Source organism: Camarhynchus parvulus, chromosome 5, assembly GCF_901933205.1.
Source record: "Camarhynchus parvulus chromosome 5, STF_HiC, whole genome shotgun sequence".
NCBI lineage: Eukaryota > Metazoa > Chordata > Aves > Passeriformes > Thraupidae > Camarhynchus > Camarhynchus parvulus.
Genome location: NC_044575.1, coordinates 23,460,121 through 23,477,415, shown reverse-complemented (window position 1 = coordinate 23,477,415; position 17,295 = coordinate 23,460,121). Strand labels below are relative to the sequence as shown.

At 48.2% G+C, this 17,295-nt stretch overlaps 1 protein-coding gene across 3 annotated transcripts in view; it reads left to right on the top strand.

The window, feature by feature from the left end:
- The first annotated feature begins 5,896 nt into the window (after window positions 1-5,896).
- Window positions 5,897-17,295, top strand: part of CREB3L1 (cAMP responsive element binding protein 3 like 1) — a 45,308-nt gene continuing 33,909 nt past the window's right edge. For all 3 annotated transcript variants that reach the window (XM_030949114.1, XM_030949115.1, XM_030949113.1), the window contains exon 1: window positions 5,897-6,102. In XM_030949114.1, the coding sequence (XP_030804974.1) occupies window positions 5,995-6,102 (108 nt within the window). In that variant the 5' untranslated portion in view covers window positions 5,897-5,994. The remainder of the gene's footprint in view (window positions 6,103-17,295) is intronic.

Sequence of the window (17,295 nt, the reverse complement as noted above, 5' to 3'; positions counted from 1 at the left end):
GACAAAGGGACACATGCAGACATCAGGGAAAACAAGCACCCAGAGAAGGAGGAAGGAAGGAAGAATGTAAATGCAAACCGCACCACTTAAAAGCAGGGCAGCATTCCAGTTCCTCCAAAGTGCTCCCCACACCCAGCACTGTACTGCAGCCAATCTGGTGGGCTTCTGATCTTCCCAAAGCACTTAACACTTCTCCCCCTTTTATTTTTGTCCTAAATGTGTTTTGCTTTGGTGGCTGATCCTGGCTATGTGCCTGAGACTTTACACTGGGGTTGCTTTTCTCTAGGAGATGTCTGTAATGAAGGTTTCTTCCACCATGTTCTCTTCCCCCTGTAGTGAAAGTCTGTAATTACCACTGAGGGGTGAGGCAGACAGCACTGAAACAATGTCATTTGAACGGGGGTGAGACATGCCTGAATTGCTGGGTTGTGCTTTTCTCCTCACAGGATTTCTTGTGGATTTGGACCTTGCTTTTAACCCTTGGCAGTACGGGGAACATCATCCTCCCACTCCCCTGACCAGCCTGTGCGTGCTTTATCTACTTTGTTCTGACCAGGGCAGATTCTGTTGGATGTAGCCAAGATGTGAGTGTCCAACTTCTCTACCATGCTTGAGGGGTCAAGTGGCACAAATCTGCATGGATTGGCATCTAGTCTTTCACGTGGGTAACTGGGAGTTTGGAGCTGACTCTATATGGCACATACAATGTGTCAAAGCAGAATTGTTGCCATCCCTTGCCCTGACTCATTCAGTGCTGTTCCAGCAGCTCTTCAGCTGCCTCCTGTACCAAAGCCATTTGCTTCCCACTCCTTGATGCAAGGTATCTTCTTGGGGTAAAATTCAGAGTGTGCAGCTCATCATCCTTCCTAGGGAAAGATTTGAGCTGTAGGAAATGGTTAGGAGAAAAGAGGCGATACATCCCCTAAGAATGACTCTTCAGGTTGTCTCCAGCCCTGTGAAGTCTGCCTGGATCCCTTCTGCAAGCACGTCTTGAAACCATGAAGGCTAAAAACCTAGTAAATAAAAAGTAGTGCATAGGAAGCAGAGGTAGCCACCCTCTTCTGCTGTCCTGCAGCTTCCCATTCACATACTGTCTTCAAATGGTAACAAACTGATGGAAGGAGATGCCCTCATATTGAAGTTACTCTGCATCCAGTCAGCCTGAAAGTTGTCTGATTCCCCAGGGAGATTGCCAACTTATGCTCTTTCTGAGGTATAGAGCAGGAAGGGGAGACTGTGTGACAAGGCAAAGGAGCAGTCTTAGCTTGCTGTGAAGAAATGAAGGAATTACAAAGAGATTTTTCCTCCTATATCAGTTAATTCCAAAGTGGTGAGTTTTCATTTCTCATATTTTGTTACAGTACCCAGTTACTATTTGGGGGCTTTGCTTTCTGTCATACTGGCAGAAAGACATACAGCCAGAGGCAGATCAGCCACATTCCCAGAAGACTAAAGGGGTTCTGTGAAGGGATGTTCCTAGGGTCTGGTATCTTGTACTCAAGGCTTTCCTTTTCCGAGGTCTTCCCTCCTTCCTTGTCTGTCACTCGCTCCTTGTTTGCAAGGCTGACTTAAGTCTATCCAAGGGCCCCAAGTTTACCCCAGAAAGAATAATAATTGTAGTGTTGAGCTCTGTGGCTTCCCTTTCATTCCCCACATAGCATTAGGGTGCTCATTGAAACCACAGCATTCATGGATCCTTGCCATATGCAAACATGCAATTAATATGCTCTTCACTTTCCCCTCTACTTCCTAAGCAATATGGGGGGGGGGGGGAAGCACAAGTTGTGGTGCACATTTCCTTATGACACACACGTGTCTGCACTTCTCTGCAGTGCTTCAGCATGGCTCACGCCTACCTGGATTTGGTGGTCATTAAAGAAGTGTGTCTGCTTGCAGGCAGACATTTAATTTGATGTCCTGTGTAGCTGCACACAAAGCAATATGCAGAACATAATTCATTCCCTCTTTCAGTTGTGTCAGCAGATCTATGAACACTCTTTTTTCACAGGTGATACCCTCTTTGTTTTTAGCAGGGAGCTGCAATAGGTGTGATCTTTGCACTGGCTCCCCTCCCTGTCCCACTGCTGCTTGCTGGTGGTGGGAACAGGTGTGCTGGGTACCTGGCTGGGAGTACATACAACAGGAAGAAGGAAATGAAAAGCAGCTGACGCTGGTTGGAGAGAGGTGTGTGCAAGAGAGTTTAAACCAGCCACTGGAAGGAAATCCAAAGGGAGACACATTTCCTGGATGAGGCAGGGATGTGGATCAGAGGGCAAAGAAAGCCTCCAGTGATTGCAAATCCTTCCTCAAAAGTTACATTTTGCTAGAGAATGTTTTGCTGTATCACTCTCTCTCCTGACTTTTTCCTGGGTTTTTAATTGCCTCCATAAAAACCTAAATGAAGAAATCACAGCCAAAGGGTTGGATATGTAAGAGCTCGTCTGGGGACTGTAGTACCTCTTCTTTGAACTAGGCTGAAAGTTCCATTTCCATCCTCACTTTGTTCTCAGTGGGCCTTCAGGAGCAGAGGGGACCTGTAATGCAGCAGTTGCTCCTTCTGTCTGTGGTGCACAAAACAGAGCAAAATCTCACCAAAGCAATGTATGGAGAAGAAATCGAATCCAGAGAAAAGACAAAGCGAAATGAAGGCAAGACTGTATGACTCCAGAAAACCTTCATGGCTAGGAAGACAGGCTGTGGCAGAAACTGTATATTTCATCCATATGAACACCAACGCTGGAAAAATAAACAGGACAAATGGTATCTTTCACAGACTTGAAGTAAAAGCTTTTCTTTGGTGGCAGTCCTAAAGAGCCAGCCTGACCTCCAAAGCAAAGCAGTTCTAACAGCATGAATCATTTCCATACCAGCTGTCCAGGCTGCAAACACTACACAGATGACCCCTCCTGTAACAACAGAGCCTGCATGCAGCAGACCAAAAATCACCGACATTTCATCCTACATTCCTCAAGAAACACTCATCCTTGAAGAGTCTGTGAAACCTCCTGGCACAGTCCTGGGTGGGGGAACCAAAAGCTTCAGCTTGGCTTGTAGCCGAATGGCCTGGATTGCTGTCCACGTGTTCAAGCCCAGGGCTTGCTTACCTTGTCTTGTGTGTCCTGCTCACAACAATGCAGGGTGAAGGCAAAGCAAATGCAAAGTGATATGATGAGAGACTTGCAGTTCTCACTCTATGGACATAAAGGCAAGCAGTGGAAGCAGGACCAGGCAGGATGGAGCACAGGAGAGCAGGATCCCTTTCTTCTGAGAATTAGACTGATGATTCACTTCTCAGCAGTGATAAAATTAGCTTTGTTGGTCATATATGTGTATTTGCAGTGCCAAATACTGTGAGGCCAGGAAGAGTTACCTGTTGTCAGTTTGACTTGTTCAGCCTGAACATACTTCATTGCTATTTCAATCTCCTGCTGTAATCGGATTGCAAATAAGTCTAAGTATAAAATCAGACAAAACTGGGCTGAGAAGGAATTTGAATGATCATGTAATTCAGCCCCTGCCCCAAGGTTGCTTCCTGCTCTGCTGTATCTATGTCCCAAGAGATGGCTGCAGAATTTGGTTTTAAAGATGCTCTAGTAAGGGTGATGCACCATTCAAGTGTTGCAAGCGCTGCAGTCCCCAGGCCTCTGCTTCAGCAGTGCCACTCAGCCTGTCCTTTTCCCCCTTTGCTGCAGGCACCCATGGCCAGCTGCAGCAGCATGTCTGAGTTTTTCTGAATTGCAATCACCTCCCCTCACCCATCAACAATTTACCTGTCTCCAGGTCTCTTCTGGAGCACAAAACTGTTTGCCTGCAGAAATAACTCTCCTTTTTGGCTCCAGAGGGTCAGTAGCAACACCCTCTGACCACCTAGATGACATTTCCATTGCCTTTAGTGAACTGCACTCATGCCTGACATAATCAAAGCATCCATTTCAAAGCTCTACACAAATGCTGGGATGAGGGCTCCCATCAGAGCTCTCCAAGATGGGACAGAGCAGCTTTCCTGTTCAACATCGAAATGGGGTATTTGTTATGATTCTTCTTTGCCTGTAAAGGTGCAGCAGTGATAGGCAGAGAAGCTGCATCTGGGCAGTTACACTCAGTACTAAAAGCACTGAATAGAAGCAGGGTTTCAGACCAGGCAAGTTCTTTTTTTTTTTTTCTCTGAGATATTTTAATCTCCAGAATGGATTTCACAGCTCCTATCTGACTGTGCCAAAGCATTTTCCCTTCAGAGCACAGACAAACAAGTGAGGTTTACTTTGCTTGACCTTTTCTGATGACACTGCCACCCATGCTGTGCAAACCGGAGCTGACACCATCTGAGCTTCCTCGGCCTGAGGATAAATACAGTGTGTGTCCTGAGAAGAGGCTTCCTTGTGTTAGCTTGGGCGAGGCACTGAACCAGAAGCTCTTGGTTCCACCAGTGAGTCTCCATGGTTAGGGAAGCGATATCCGTGTTTGGTTAGTGGCAGGAGAGGAAGCTGCCCCTGCTGTGGCTCTGTCCATGCTCTGTGACCCTGGCTGTCATTCCATTGCTATGGCAGGATTCAGTCTGTCTATTCCTTGCAGCTGAGAACCCTGCTGACTGGGATGTTAAAGGAAAGACATCTTCCCTCTTACTTGGAGACCCATTTACTTCTTGCTGAAGGATCTGGACGTATTTCTTCTTCCCATCTTAGAGTGGCAAAGGTTTTTGTGTTTCCTCCTTTAAACCCACTGGCATCCACATTAACAAAGAGGTTTCTTTACCATTTAGGAAGTAAGAGCAGCATTATTTTCTCAGCACAACTCCATCCTGATTGAATTTATGTCTCTGACCTTTTACCCAAAGGCTCTTTACACTTGACTGAAACATAAGGTAAAAGTAAATGTAACTGAAAGAGCTCATTGTGTGTGTAAGTATAAAGGCTTTTGTGTGCAGGATGTGGCTGCTTGTGCAACCAGTAGCCAAGAAGCACCTGGGGTTGTGCTATTAGTTCTGACAGCCATGGAGAATGTGGAGCAAGAGCCTGGATGGATGAAAACCCTGTGTCCAGTTCAAGCACAGGCTCCAGCCAGCTTCAAATCAGCACTTCTTTGCCAGAACCCTCACCACTGGCAACTTCTGGCCAGGTTTCCCCCAGGAGAGATGCAGTGCTATCTTTGGGGTTTTTTTCTCCAGATGCCTGTGAACAAGAAAGCCCCCTCCTTGGAGCTGGGAGTCTAGTCTGTTCTCTGTGGAGCCATGGAAATCGGGACAGATTAATAAAACATGAGGGCTTCTTCAACGGGATTATTTTAAGTGGTTTTCTTGAGTGTTGGTTGGAGTAATGATCAGAGAGGACACGGATCCATAATCCTATTTATCTGAAGCCATATAATCTTCCTGAAGCTCTTTAATAGTGCCCAGCTCTTTAATTACAGAGCAGCCACATGTGCTGCTGCAGCCAGGCCTACCTGCAATCCCTCTGAGGGGAGCGGGGGCAAGGAGACCTCCCTGCCTGTTGCCCTTCAGGCTCCGACCCCGCGCTTTCCCGGCGCTGCGACCCGAGGGATGCAGAGGAGCCACCAAAGCCGGCCGGCTGCTGAAAGGAGAGTTTGTTCAGTCCGTCAAACAGACACGGCTCTGCCGGGGACCAGCAGCGCCCTCGGGTCCCTGCGCTGCGCCGGGAGGAGCGCGGGGGCCCCGGGCAGCCACCGGCCTCGCCCCGCCCGGCAGTGCGGGGGCTGCCCGGGAGGCGGGGGCGCTGCCTCGAGGGGGTGTCTGCGCTGGAAGTCCCGCCCCGGCGGCTCCCGGAGAGCGGCGGGGGCGTGCCGCGGCCGCCCGCCGGCCCCTCGGCAGCGGGGCACTGAGCGGCACCGGCGCGGCGCTCCGCTCCCGTGCCCGCCCGGCGGTCGCTGCCGCCCCGCTGCCCATGGGCCGCCGCCGCCGGGGGCGGGCGGGAGCGTGCGGCCGCAGTGAGTCCGGCCGGCGAGCGCGGGGGGCGGCCGAGCCCCGGCGCCGCGGGCACCATGGACAGTATCCTGGAGCCCTTCCCCGCCGAGCGGCTCTTCCCTGCCGCCGGCACCGGCTTCCTCGATTTCGGCGACTTCAGCGAGGCCGACTTTCTCAGCAATGTGGTAAGAGACCGTCGGCAGCACCCCCGCTCCCGACCCCGGCAGCGGCGACGGGACCCGGCGGCGGGCTCTCCTCCGTCCCCGCCCTGCCCCGGCGTGCCCCGGAGATGCAGGCAGCCGGGTGCCCACTGTCGCACACGGCCAGCTCCCCGCTGGACTGGCCCGGCCGCTGTTACCCTGAGGAGACCCCGCCGGGGATCTCAGGGCTGTTGTACACTATGGTTTTATGAGCCTGATGGCTGGGGAGAAGTGTGCGGTGCCAGGCGGGGAATGTACGACCTGCCGTGTGTGAGCTCGGGCAGCACCGGAGGCACGGCCGGTTGCCGTCGGGAGAGCTTTGGGCTCAGCGCCTCCTCTCTCCTTTGCCTGTAACTTTTCCTCAGAGTGGCATTTGGGAGATGAAGCGTCTACCGCTTGGCGCTTTGGCTGGACTGATTTACTTTGGAGAAGGGTGAGGGGGAAGAGTGACTAGGGAGGAAAATGTGTTGCCAGTCTCAGGGAACCAAAGGGGCATTGTTCACCTCTAGGGAAACTGCCCAGTTTCTCCCAGGAGTCAGGCGAGTTCTCAGTCCAGCAGCTCTCCCTGAGAACACGCACAGACTCTTTGCTGTAGAGCCCGAGCTCTCCGTGGGAGTTTCCATGGGATCCTGCAGCCCCTCTGCCCGGCAGGACCCAGCCCTGAAGCAGAAGTGGGAAGGTCCCCACCCGAGAGTGCTTTGGAGCGAGGGTATCCGGCGCTGGGCAGCAGAGCACTGCCTGGACGCGAGGCTCCGCCAGCCTCTGAGCGGCTGCAGCCGTGGGACAGTGTGCCTGCCCCGGCCAGAGATCTGAGCAATGGCAACTGGCCTTTCACAGTGCTGGCACCTCCCGTGTTCCCGGTGTAGCACTGGGAGAGTCCCTGAGGGCTACCCTGGCAGTGGGAGCAGGGAACAGGGAGAGGGCGAATCCTCTGGTGAATCCACTTCTGCTTTGCTACACAAAAGATATTTAAAGCCTTTTATGTTGCCTGCTTTGTGAGGGAGACGGTAGAGATGCAGAATTTGCATAAATATTAAATGCACTGCACCAAGCAGAGGGACACAGGGTCTGGGAAAGAGATTATGGAGGCAGCCCCATCCCTCAGAGATCTCGCCAGCTCCTAATTTCCGAGATTGCACTGTGCCTCGAGGACTGATTCCACTGGGCTCTACCAGAGGCAGCAGAGTCCGCAGTGTTCAGGCAGACCTTAGAATGGCACATCACCCCAAGACTGAGCATTTGCCTCGCCTGCTCATATCTGAGAGACCTGTTGTTAGGAGTTTTGTGCTTTCCCTAATTCTGTATACATCCAGTGTGGATGAAGCTATGCTGATAGGAAGTGCTTTATGCGAAGACCATTTATTCCTTTACCAAAATGAAAATAGTATGTATTGGCACCAGCCCTTCTACCAGGTGCAACATGGGCTGTGGGCAGAAGTCAGGGAACCCCTAACCAATATAAGTGGTATCTTTTTACAGTTAAACACAACTTCTGCCTTCTCAAGCAGACCCTGTGAAAAAGAAGCTTTTGTGTAAGAGTGCCATCTGGTGCCACCTGCCAGGACAGTGTGTTTAAAGTGTGTGGTGGCTGTGGGCAGGCTGGCTCTGTCCTGCGTCATTTAAATGGCTTTTCTGCTTGGAGAGCTGCTTCTGGAAGCAGCTTGCAGTTGTCTTCTCATTTAACTATGTTGCAGTGACTCAGGCATTGTTGTGCTCAGCTGACAGCAGAAAGGCACTTTTTTAAAGGCTTTTTATTTCCCTATGGATTTTTTCCCAACTGCCAGCACCACAAACTTCTGCTGGAGTGAGAGAATCAAGCTGAAACCTTCTTTTCTTGCAGATTATACATATAAGAGATTCTGTAGCCACTTCTCGCCTACCAAATCTGTTGGTGATACAAGAGCCAGAACATAATACATCGGCCTCTTTGTTCTCACTCTGCATGACAATGGGAAGGATGGAAGAAATACACTTGGATTTTCTTACTAAATCCAGCAAATCTCCTGGGATCTTGCAATGTGTGGAGAAGTTCTTTTGACACAGAACTGTGCAAAACATCACCGTGCACAATAGGCATAAAGTTGCCAGTGCCTTTGCTTCAAAGATGGGCAAACTTTTCCAGATATTGTTCAGCAGGCATTTTTCTTAAAACAGGCCAGGAGTTTCAGCCATAAAATGTCAGTATGAAATTTTCATGAGTATGATTTCCTTTTTTCAGAAAGGAAGTAGAAAAAAAAGATGGATGAACCTTACTGCAGAGTCTGTGCTCCTTTGGGGCAAGAACTGCATGTCTAAACTACTCTCTTTTCCACAACCTTGGCAGTCCTAATGAGTCATCCTGGTCTTTAAAAAATGATTCTCTGTATTGTTCATCTGAAGCTGTGACAAATAATTAATTAAGGCACATCTGTAGGTGCATCTTCAGAAAGATCTGTGTGCTTGCAACAGGAAAAAAAATTGAATGTGTAGGAACTGCCTTTCAGAGACATCTGCCCAGGTTGTAGGAATAGGTTGACAGAAACCTCATGAAATTCAGCAGGAACAAATCCCAGCTACTGGCCCTGGAGTGAATGGATGGATGGATGGATGGATGGATGGATGGATGGATGGATGGATGGATGGATGGATGGATGGATGGATGGACAGACTGACCCACCAGGAGTCATGGAGCACTGGTGTGGCCCCAGTAGCAAAGGCAGCTAGGAGCAGGAGTGACCTGATAGATATACACAGGGAAGTGATTATCCCCCTTTTCTTGAAAATCATAAAACTGTGCCCCAAATACAGTGTCCAGTTTTGGGCTGCCTGATAGCAGAAAGACATGGATAAATCTGAGTGCATCAAGGGGGTTGTCACCAAGGTAACTTGGAGATGGAGAATTTCTCCTGTGAGGAGTAGCTGAGGGAGTTGGACTTCCTTAGCTGGAGAAGAGACAGCTCCAGGAGGACCTAGCAGAAGCCTACCTGCACGGCTGAGGAAGTTACTGAGAAGATGGAGCCAGGCTCTTTCATAAGTGCATTGCAGGAGGATGAGTGGTCATAAACTGGAACAGAGAAAGTTTAGACTGGGTTTAAGGAACCAATTTATCACTGTGAGGATTTTAGGTTGTTTTTTTTTGAAAATCCTATGGAGAGTGGTGTCTGCTTAACTGGAGAGGAAATCTCCAAAGGACACAAAATGCCTCTCTTCACTTAACTTTTGCTAACCACACTTACACAGGATGGCTGCTAACAGCACTGTCAGTCTCCTTTTGCTCTAGAGGCCACATACTACTCTTGAACTTAGGCAACTTTGCTCTTCTTTTTCTCCCAGAAGGACCTATTATATATAAAGCTAATCCTTCATGCAGTGCCTGTTTATCAGTTTCACCCATTTGTGTCATGCCCAGCCCAGCATATCTGATCATTTCTGCAAGCAACCATCTATTTGCTTAAGGTCTATTACAACTGCACTCAGAGAACTCTTACTTTCTCATTCAGCTCTTATCAGTGCTGTGAAACTCTTCAATAGACTTATCTCTTGAGTCAGATTCACCATTGTGCTTCACTAGGTTTGTGACACTTGTGTCAGAAGGAAACCAGAATAAACCAACCAAACAGGAGTCATGTGCTTCTTTCTAGCCCAGTACCCCAGTGGGTTTGTTTCTTACCTCTGCTTCTGTGTTTTATAGTGCAAAAAAACACCTTCAAAGATGACTTTGGATATTTATGTAAACACAGCTTTATTTTGACTCCATGCCTTTCAAAGCATATATTTTACCTCCTTCAAGAGACATCAAGGCAAGAAAATAGCCTGCATGCTCCCTCGGGTCTTCACAGTTAGAAGCTGCAGAATGGCTGTTCAGGCTGTCTCAGGAGTGCTAGCCCAGCTCCTCTGGGGAATGCACATTAATGCACTCTTTTACTGTGTGATCCTGTATGCCCAGGCAATGTGACAAATTTTCTGGAGCCTACAATGGGACAGCAGAATGGGAGAAGAACTGCCTGTCTCTGTGGGGTTGCTCCTTGAGTGCAAACTGGGTGTTTGACTTACTGTGTGCTCTTTCCTTTAATACTGTCCTGGCCTGCAGGAGGAGGAGAGTGGCAGGACTGTACATAATGAGTAGGCTGAGAGTGATGCTGGTGCAACTCATAGAGGAAGCTTCCCCTGAAGATGAAGAGAGGCTATTCTCCATGGATGACTGTCACTCTCACAGGAAGCCTGTACACACTTTTATTCCTCTTATGCCTACTACAGGGACATAAATAGCACTTAAGTGGTGCTTAGGTGTTGGACTGACCTTTGGTCTGAGCAAGTTTCATGCTCTGTAAACTCCCTCTCACCATCTCAGTGCACAGTGAGGATGGAGAGCACAGGCAGATTTGGTCACCCACTTCGTATCCCTTACAGCTGATAGACAGGGGAGCTCTGCTGTAATAGGAGGCTGGGTCTCCAGGAGTGATGGAGACTAATCTCTTGTGGGGACACATGCAGCAAACATTTTGGCCCTCTAGTCCTGTACCTGGTAAAATTTGGTCAGTAACACATTTATGATTAGTCTGCCAAGTACTGGATATGGAAAGGCTATTTTCTTTAAATTTTTCTTGGAACTCACCAACCAAATTCCTGTAGGATCTGGAGCACGGATACAGAGACCTGATGGGGCCTGATGGAAATTAATCCAAAGATAATCCAAAGATAATAATCCTATATCCTTCTATTTCATTAGTCTCTTTGGATCCATCTCATGGCTTCTACACTTCATGGCCCTGCTGCTCTTTACTATCTCATGATGAGACTTACACTTGCAGAAGTGCTAGCAGCAGGATGAAACCAGAGCTGAACATGGGTCCATGGATCTCTGAGTCTGGGTCTCTGAGCATCATCACTGTAGAGTCGCCACCAGCAAAAATGTTTCCCTTTTGATAAAGAAGAGGGGAAGAGACTTGAACTTCTTGAATTTGGAAGACTCTAGGTAAATACTTAATCCAGAGACTGTGGATCATTTGTGTGTGCTATCTGCCAGGAAATTGATAAACATTTGGGATACTCTTCCTAAATAAACACATTCATTTGTTGGACAAATGCCTGCATGTGCTGGGAACCCATTGTCCTAAATTATCATCTCAGCCAAAGTGGGAGAACCCATTAACTGTGCTCTTGGGCCAGACTAGGAGAGAGGCTGCAACTTAGAGCAGGAGTGCAGGAAGGCATATGTCCAAAACAGGGTTAAACAGTGGAGACAGAGCCATCATCTTGGTGGGGAGAAGCAGGAAGGTCTTCATGGAAATGCTTGCAGAGTAAACAAAGGGAGGGTTTGGCAGGAGTTGGAAGTACATCTGTGCACACAGTCCGCTCCCACCGAGGGATCAGCACCAGCTGGGAGATGCTGGAGTTGTGTACTGCTCAGTCCATGTCTGCCAGGTGATCCTCATCCCCTGTGCATAAGGCAGCCTTTCAATGCCACCACCACCACTTTCAGAGAGGGACAAAACTGAGGTCTCATTTGTATAGATCAGACTGTAGAAAACCTCTAAGACTGGCCCACTGTACCTTCTCTTGGTACCAGTACAAGTGGACAAACTTGTACTGTATGGTGGCTCCAGAAGCCACCATAGTGTGTGGTAGCTTCTGAATTTAATGAAATGTGTTGTACTCATTGATGCAAAATGTCTTCTGCTGCTCAGCTCGTCCTATCCTGTGCTGCTCTGGTCTCATCCATGACTGCTGCTGTGCTGGTCCCATTGGTGCTGCACTGTTCTTGCTGAAGCCTGGAATGGAGCTGTCTCTGGTAGAGCAGGGATTAGGAAAGAAGAGCATTTTCTGAAGCAACCCCTTGAAGGGGAATTTAGAACTAGGGATTTCATAGCCACAGTTGTAGCTGCACTATTTAAAATATGGCCAGGCTGATACCTCTGTGACTTACTGCTGTGTTTCCTCAGAGAAAAGTTATTCCTGTGCTTGCTCCCTTTTTTCTTCAGCATTTCTCCATAGGTTTTAAGGTAGTATTTAATTAGCATTTAATAATTACTTATTTACTATTTAAAGAATTTTCAGTGTTAAAGGAAGCAAATGAAAATGCTTAACTCCCTGGAGTTGTCTTTGAGATGGCCACATGGCAGATCCTCTGCACACAACCACAGGCAGGATTGTGTTCTTGATACAGCAATTTGATTCTTAAGACTCACTTGTTCCAGTGCATGTCAAGGAAGGGATGAGTCAACCCACTAAAGCTTATGCATCCTTGTCCTGTTGTGGACAGTCCACTGGAAGAAACCAGATGGCTCACAAAAGCCACTTGGTGACTCTCCTTGCTGCAGAGTTACAGGAAAACAGGTAGGGCACCAGCAAAGAAGCAAACTATTATACCTCTCCTAAGAAATGCCAAAAACCTGTCTCTTGGCCTAATTGGCTGAGAGATTTCCCCAGGAAATTCCAGGTCTGTGCAGCAAGGTACAATGCAGTCACCCATGCTTCACAGGCAGCCTTGTGGCGAGCATTGTTCTTCTTCAGGAGACATGTCTGCTGGAGGAGCCAAGTGTGTTAGGTCCTCAATTCTAAACCAATCTTAGTCCTGGGATTACTACATCCTACCAATCCCAACTTTCTGCCAGGGACTGTATTTTCACATCTGAACTGCTGGGACTTCATGTCTCCACATGGGAGATGAGAAGTAAGAGCAAAGGTGGAACCAAAGCCGTCTTTCTTGGCTGACTCCCCATGCTGGCACCATCTTTTTCCTGCTGCAGCAGGTGACTTCTGTGCGAGCGACTTCAGTGTAGTTTGGTATCCCTGACTGAAATCATTGATCCAGTTTTCAGCCTGGCACTAGGACAGAGTGGGTGCTTACATGGAGCTCGTCTCTTACTTTTTCCTGTATCTGGAGCTCAACTTGTGTTGTAAGTTGTTAGGTGTTTCCTCAGGTTGGTGTCTGCATGTTTTGCAATGTTCCTCAGAGCAGAAATAGCTGAAAGGTTGTGAAGAGCCAAAGGTTGCATGGCCAAAGTGGCAAGGGACTGCAAGTAGCATGCTGAAAGGCAGGCTGTGTCTTTCAACCCAGTTGTTCCCCATGTCTGCCATGCAGTGTTTACATCTATCCAGCTTATTTCCAGCTGCTCAAGAAAACAAATTTTACTTCTGCTTTCCTGTATGGTTACATCATTCAAAGTTTTCCTTTCCTGTAGTTTCCTGAACTGACCCAAACACTGCAGCCTTATCCTCTCAACCACCCCTTTCTGACTTCTTTATCCATGTTCTTTTCTCTTTCTTTGTATCTCTCCTTTCACTCTTATTTTCTTAAACCTATCCAGGGCTATCTGCCTTTGAAATCACGTGGTGCTGCTCTGGTCTGGTCTGTATCCAAATGATAGATGCGTTACACTTACCTTAACACATTGATCAGCCCGAACAAGGTATCATGAAAGTTAGAAGTGCACATATCCACATACTCTTTCACTCCTTTCTTTCTTGTCCTATTTTATCTTCTCACTTTCTAAGACTGGAGAAATTCCCTATAGAGCACTGAGCAAGGCTATTCTCCCTGAAACTACTACGTAATCTAAACCGGCACTGAAGTAATTAGTACCATCTTTAGAGCTCAAAGGTGATGCCTCATGTGAGGTCATTTATTACAATCACTGTCCAGACTGTTCCAGAGGAAACTCACCCCTGACTGCCTCAGCAAAGTTGCTTTTGGCTTTTTAACACTGTGACTTTGTCTTGATTAGGAAAAATGTTCATTTAGGTCGGTCTGGCTGACCCAATTAGCAAAGCCTGCTCAAAATGCACTTAGCATTTTTCCTAGAATAGATGCAAAACATAATGCTTTCAGCTGAGCAAATTGTGCCAGGAGTTCCCCTGCAACAGGAATGTCAGGGCTCCCTTGGGAGAAACCTGGCAGCTAAGGCTGGAGGAGTACTACAACTGGAGCCTGACATCCGCTGTGTTACACAAGAGGGAGCTGGATGCTACATTGGTTGTGGACATTCCTATTGAATTGTCAGCATTCCTCCTGCAGGTGAGCTTTGTTAGATCAAAGCCCAAACAACATCCTCCATGCTGGCTCCCCACCACAATGTCATGGGGTCACTGGCATCTCCTTTTGATGGCATGGCACATCCAGAGGGAGCATTGCAGCTCAAGAATAATCCATCTCTGCTGTTCAAGGCTCAGGGGCTCTACCATGAGAATCTGCTCTGGCTCTGCAATATTTGCAGCCCTCTCACTACTTGGAGGAGAGCTTTCCCCACTAGAAGGAGAAAAAGGTAGAGGGAGACCAGGATGAAGAAAAGGACCCAGTTCCAGAGCCTCAGGAGTTAATTGCTGCATGTCAGAGCAGCTTGATGTTAAATGAGTCTGCTAAATTCATGACAGTTGAAGGAAGGAGCTGGGCAGGTGCTTTTGGCTAAGTTCACTGCTGTCCCGGGGGGAGGGACTACAAGCCAGGCAGCTCAGGGAGAAGGAAACCGGCTCTGACATTTGTAAAGACTGTTGATGGAAGGTTTCTTTCAAAGACTTTTCAGTCTCTCAATCTGAGAGCTCTTTGCCCAGGGAGTGCTGGAAATATGGCTCTTCTTTCCAAGCAAATGTGGCAGACTCTCACAGTTGATGAGGTGCTGTTGAGCCACAAATACTGAATTGCCAGTTGAATGATGTTGGGTTTGTTTTTGTTGTGTTTTTCTGTCTTTATGGACAGTGCTGCAGTGAGGTTGTTGGAAATGGGAGAACTGTATTTTAGTCCTGGCTCTGCCAGTTTCTTAGTGTATGATCTTCAGGGTGTCACTTGCAGTGAGGCAGCTTTTGATCACTATGAAAAAGGTGGACATCCTTATTCTTACTGAAAAGGAGCAGTGTCACCAATGGGTGAAGCAGACTAACAAAAATTAAGACTGGAGTGGGGTTTTCCTAGTAAGTATCTGCCAGGAAAGGTCCATAGGAGCTATTACTTTGCTTCCCTAGTTGGACTCTTTTTCAATGACTTTGCAGCTACATGATATTTGCCACATTTTCAGTTTGGCTGATCTGTTCTCCACTGATATCCCAGCTATCCTTCACCCCTCTCCTGTTTCTTATCCCTGTGGACTGCACATGTCTCTATCTGACCTCAGATACTTCAAGCTAATCCAGAGTAATCTTTCTGTGTCAGTATGAATGACTGCGTTGGTCAGCATCAGGATTTAAACTAAAGTACTTTTGGCCCATGCTGTTACTGGCCTGACCATTCTGGGCCTTACTGAAAACCAAACAATTTGTGCTTTATAAATCCAGTGAATGGGCTGTACTCATACCTCATCCTCCACTGTACAACCAGATCCTGGCTCAGGCACAAAACTTAGCTTCTCCGTCAGTCTGGTGCAACTTGCTGAGAGCACCCTGTTTTATTTTTGCCCCAAGCTGCTGCATGGTCAGTGCTGGGCTGAGTTCTCAGGCTCCCAAACTATTTCTCTACTGGTTTGTAAATGAGAAGGAGGTAACAAGCTCCTTCTCATAAAATACCAGAATGTCATGGCTTTATCAGTCCCTAGCATGATAGCCAAGACCCATGTCAGTCCCTCCTGCTGCTCAGCACATGTTTTTGCACTTTCCCTTTCTTTGGAAGTGCCTTTTCTTCACAGTAACTCTGTCTGGCCTGTTGTAAAGTTAGGATCGCCATCACCCATTGGGAAGAGTGATGCAGAGGTTGCTTTTCCATCCTCTGATCCTTCTCCTGCTCTTCAGGTTTTGTCAAATATAGTTGGCAGTGGTCCAGCAGCTGGATTAGCAGTAATTAATGAGCAAATGGCCTGCAGCCCTTTTTCAGACCTGGCAAAGCACATACCTTTCACTTTTTTCTTACATGGTTTTCAGCTCTTTTTTATCATGGTGGGAGAGAGCGGAGTAGCAGCAGATGCTGCTCTGGTCAATACTGGGGAGTGAACAGAGGCTGCTGTGCTTTCCTTTGCTGCTAATCAGTACCAGGGTGATAGGTAGGGGCTGCTAGCTAGGACAGAAAAACTGTTTTCTCCCTCCCATTGTAGCTGCAGCCACAGCGAGCAGTCAGTGGCAGCTGTAAGCAGCTGGGGTGAGCTGCAGCAGAGCAGGAGTAATGCTGATTTCTTAATTTTCCTGCATGCTTCAGGCTCCAGGCAAACAGCCCTTAGAACCTCCTTCTTTGTGACCTGGAGCTGAAGTCCCAGGTGAGGTGAAGGCACACATTATTGTGTCAAGTCCAGGAGCCACACAGTGTGGTGAGGTCACCCAGCACCTTTGATACCTACAAGTGCCAGAGACCCATGTCCAGAACAGTTGCCCATCCGCTGGTCTCAGATGCCCCTCTGATACTTGATGAAATCGAATTACAGAGAGTTGTCAGAGGACTTATTTACTTATTCTGGGAAAGAGTGAAGAACGCCAAAAGGGATGGAAAATAGGGAAAGAAAGAGGGACGAAAAAGCAAAGATGAGAGAGGTAGCTATGCAGTTAGCATTCCTGAGCCATCTGGACCTGTTGGCACAGCCCCATCTGGATGGGCTCACGTGTTCATCCACAGCATGATGTAATCTTCATTGTCCAGCATTTGATTTTTCTCCTTGTGCTGCATGGCCTCATATCTACTGCATGTCTGGAGCGGGTATTTTCATTTCCTGTTGCTATTTTTGGACCTTTCCTGGCCGATCCTCAGACTCAGCTCAGGCGGTTTGCATTCCTTAAGCAGAAGCAGCAATGCCACCCTGCCAGCAGGAGCAGAGGCCAGCTGCAGCCAGCCTGCCAGCCCAGGAGAGGCAGCCCTGCACGTGGAACCAGCTGTGCTTTGCACCGTGCTGCAGCTGGAGAGAGAGTGACACCTACCTCTGCCTGGTGCTTGGACCACGGCAGCTGAGCTCTGGAGTCAGCTCAGCTTCAACACCAGCACAGAGAGGGACCCCTGTTCCCAGATGTTCCTGGGCTTTCCTGCCCTGCTGGATCTTGCAGCAGAACAGGAGCAAGGAGAGTTTTCCTTGACTCAAGACCTATTCCTCCCTTCAGTAGATGTGAGTAAAAAGCAACTGATGATCTCAGTCCCTCTTTACAAATACCTGCACTAGGGATCACCAGGGCTCTTGACTGCCCTGTAAAGCAGGTGGGCTTCCCAGCACATAAGAAGGAAGGGTGGAAAGGATCTGGTCTGACATTGCCAAGTACCCATTCTTGATAGTGGAAGGCCTGTCATCCCCTTCCCTC